A 1,767-nucleotide genomic window follows, 5' to 3' on the forward strand; every position below is an offset into this window, starting at 1 on the left:
CACACACACACACACACACACACACACACACACACACACACACACACACACACACACACACACACACACACACACACACACACACACACGCACATACACGCTAATATGCACACACGTATATGTTCGCACCTGCATACCTATGCACATTCGCTTGCACACACACGCTAGCAGTCACTCGCGCCCAGACCTGCACGCACACGGTTACGCGTTCATCCCAGATATCTTTCTATTATAATCAAGAGCCCGCAATGTTATAGAATTATGGGCTCTTGTTTGCATGTTATCAGTCAACATTTACTCTCCGAGAACAACGCGCCTAGCGCGCATCCTTTGTTTTTAGAAACATTGCTTTAGCCTCTTATCTTTTTACGTCATATTTATTATGATTTTTTTAATGATTTATTATGATTTATACGACATATGCATTATTTACTTATTCATCTTCGCGTACAAGTATATCGAATCATGAGTATAGCACGAACATATTCGTTGTGATACACATCGCTACGCCTATATATTCTTAGCATTTCATCTACACATCGTGATGCACTCACTGATCGATAAGTTTTCTCTGCGGCGCGTATTTGTACGTTAATTAAATCGAGCTATAACCCATATACTCACTTGTCGTGTCCACGCCGAGGCACAGCGACCACTCAGACTTGGCGATCTTGTTGTCCTGATCGAGGTCGCAGTACTTGACGAAGTTCCTCGCGCACGGCCTCGGCTTCACGTACTTCTTTACGAGCTTCTGCAGGTTCCGAACCTCCTTGCGGCTCAGCTCGCCGTTCTTGTTCTGATCGAGTTCGATGAACTTCCAGCCGATGACCGTCTTCTTCGTGTCGATCGACTCCTGATCCAGCGCGAAGAACGACCCTGGCGAAGAGGAAAAAAACGATTGCACTGTGCAAGTATTGCACGAAGAACATGGAGGCTGCGTGGAGCGAAAAACATTCCCGATTTGTTTTGTCTACGCGGGGGGATCCCCGAGCTACGAACATCCGACTTGTGAACATTCGCGCTTGAGAACATCCGGCTTGAGAACATCCCAGCCCATGAACATTTGGATTCGCGAACGAGACTCCTCCCTGTTATTGGGTTTAATATTGCTGTGTGCGATCGGCGAACCGCACGACGCGCACGTGCGAAACAAACAACACTTCTTTCACAGAGTTCTGTACGGAGTTCCGATTAATGCAACTTACAAAAGGAACCCGGGGAGTCCCTTATATCAACTCCCTTCGTCTCCATGCATGCTTTCAAATCTGAGCATCAAATCCTAATTGCTTTCAGACTGAAGTCGGGTAATAATATTGCGCGGACGACATAACTCTGTAAGGGTCTGCGCTACGATGTTATTGGTTTTTCGAAGTCCGGTGGCGTCGCAAGAGAGCGTGTCTGTTGCGCTTAACAAAATCTAACTGGGATCTAATGGCAACGCGATTGTGCTTAAAATTCCCAACGTTTTACGAAGATCGCTGAGTCCCGATGTAAGTCTCATCAGGTGGTAAAGAGAGAAAGAAAAAGAAAGAAAGAGAGATAGATAGAGAGAGAGAGAGAGAGAGAGAGAGAGAGAGAGAGAGAGAGAGAGAGAGAGAGAGAGAGTAGTAAGAAGAAGAGAGAGGAGGAGAGAGAGAGAGAGAGAGAGAGAGAGAGAGAGAGAGAGAGAGAGAGAGAGAGAGAGAGAGAGAGAGTAGTAGGAGGTAGGTAAGGTAGACGGTAGGCGGTGGTTAGTAGTAGTCGGTACGACGTACGTACGTCGTGTAC

General features: G+C 46.6%; 1 protein-coding gene across 1 annotated transcript in view; it reads right to left on the reverse strand.

Annotated features, from left to right (window-relative positions):
* LOC106808138 (SPARC-related modular calcium-binding protein 1-like) overlaps window positions 1-1,767 on the reverse strand; it is a gene marked incomplete in the record, with an annotated part of 43,420 nt that overhangs the window by 8,517 nt on the left and 33,136 nt on the right. The window contains 1 exon segment of the mRNA XM_014810719.1: window positions 625-876. Coding sequence (XP_014666205.1) covers window positions 625-876 — 252 coding nt within the window.

This window comes from Priapulus caudatus, unplaced genomic scaffold, assembly GCF_000485595.1.
Source record: "Priapulus caudatus unplaced genomic scaffold, Priapulus_caudatus-5.0.1 Scaffold255, whole genome shotgun sequence".
Taxonomy (NCBI): Eukaryota; Metazoa; Priapulida; class Priapulimorpha; order Priapulimorphida; family Priapulidae; genus Priapulus; species Priapulus caudatus.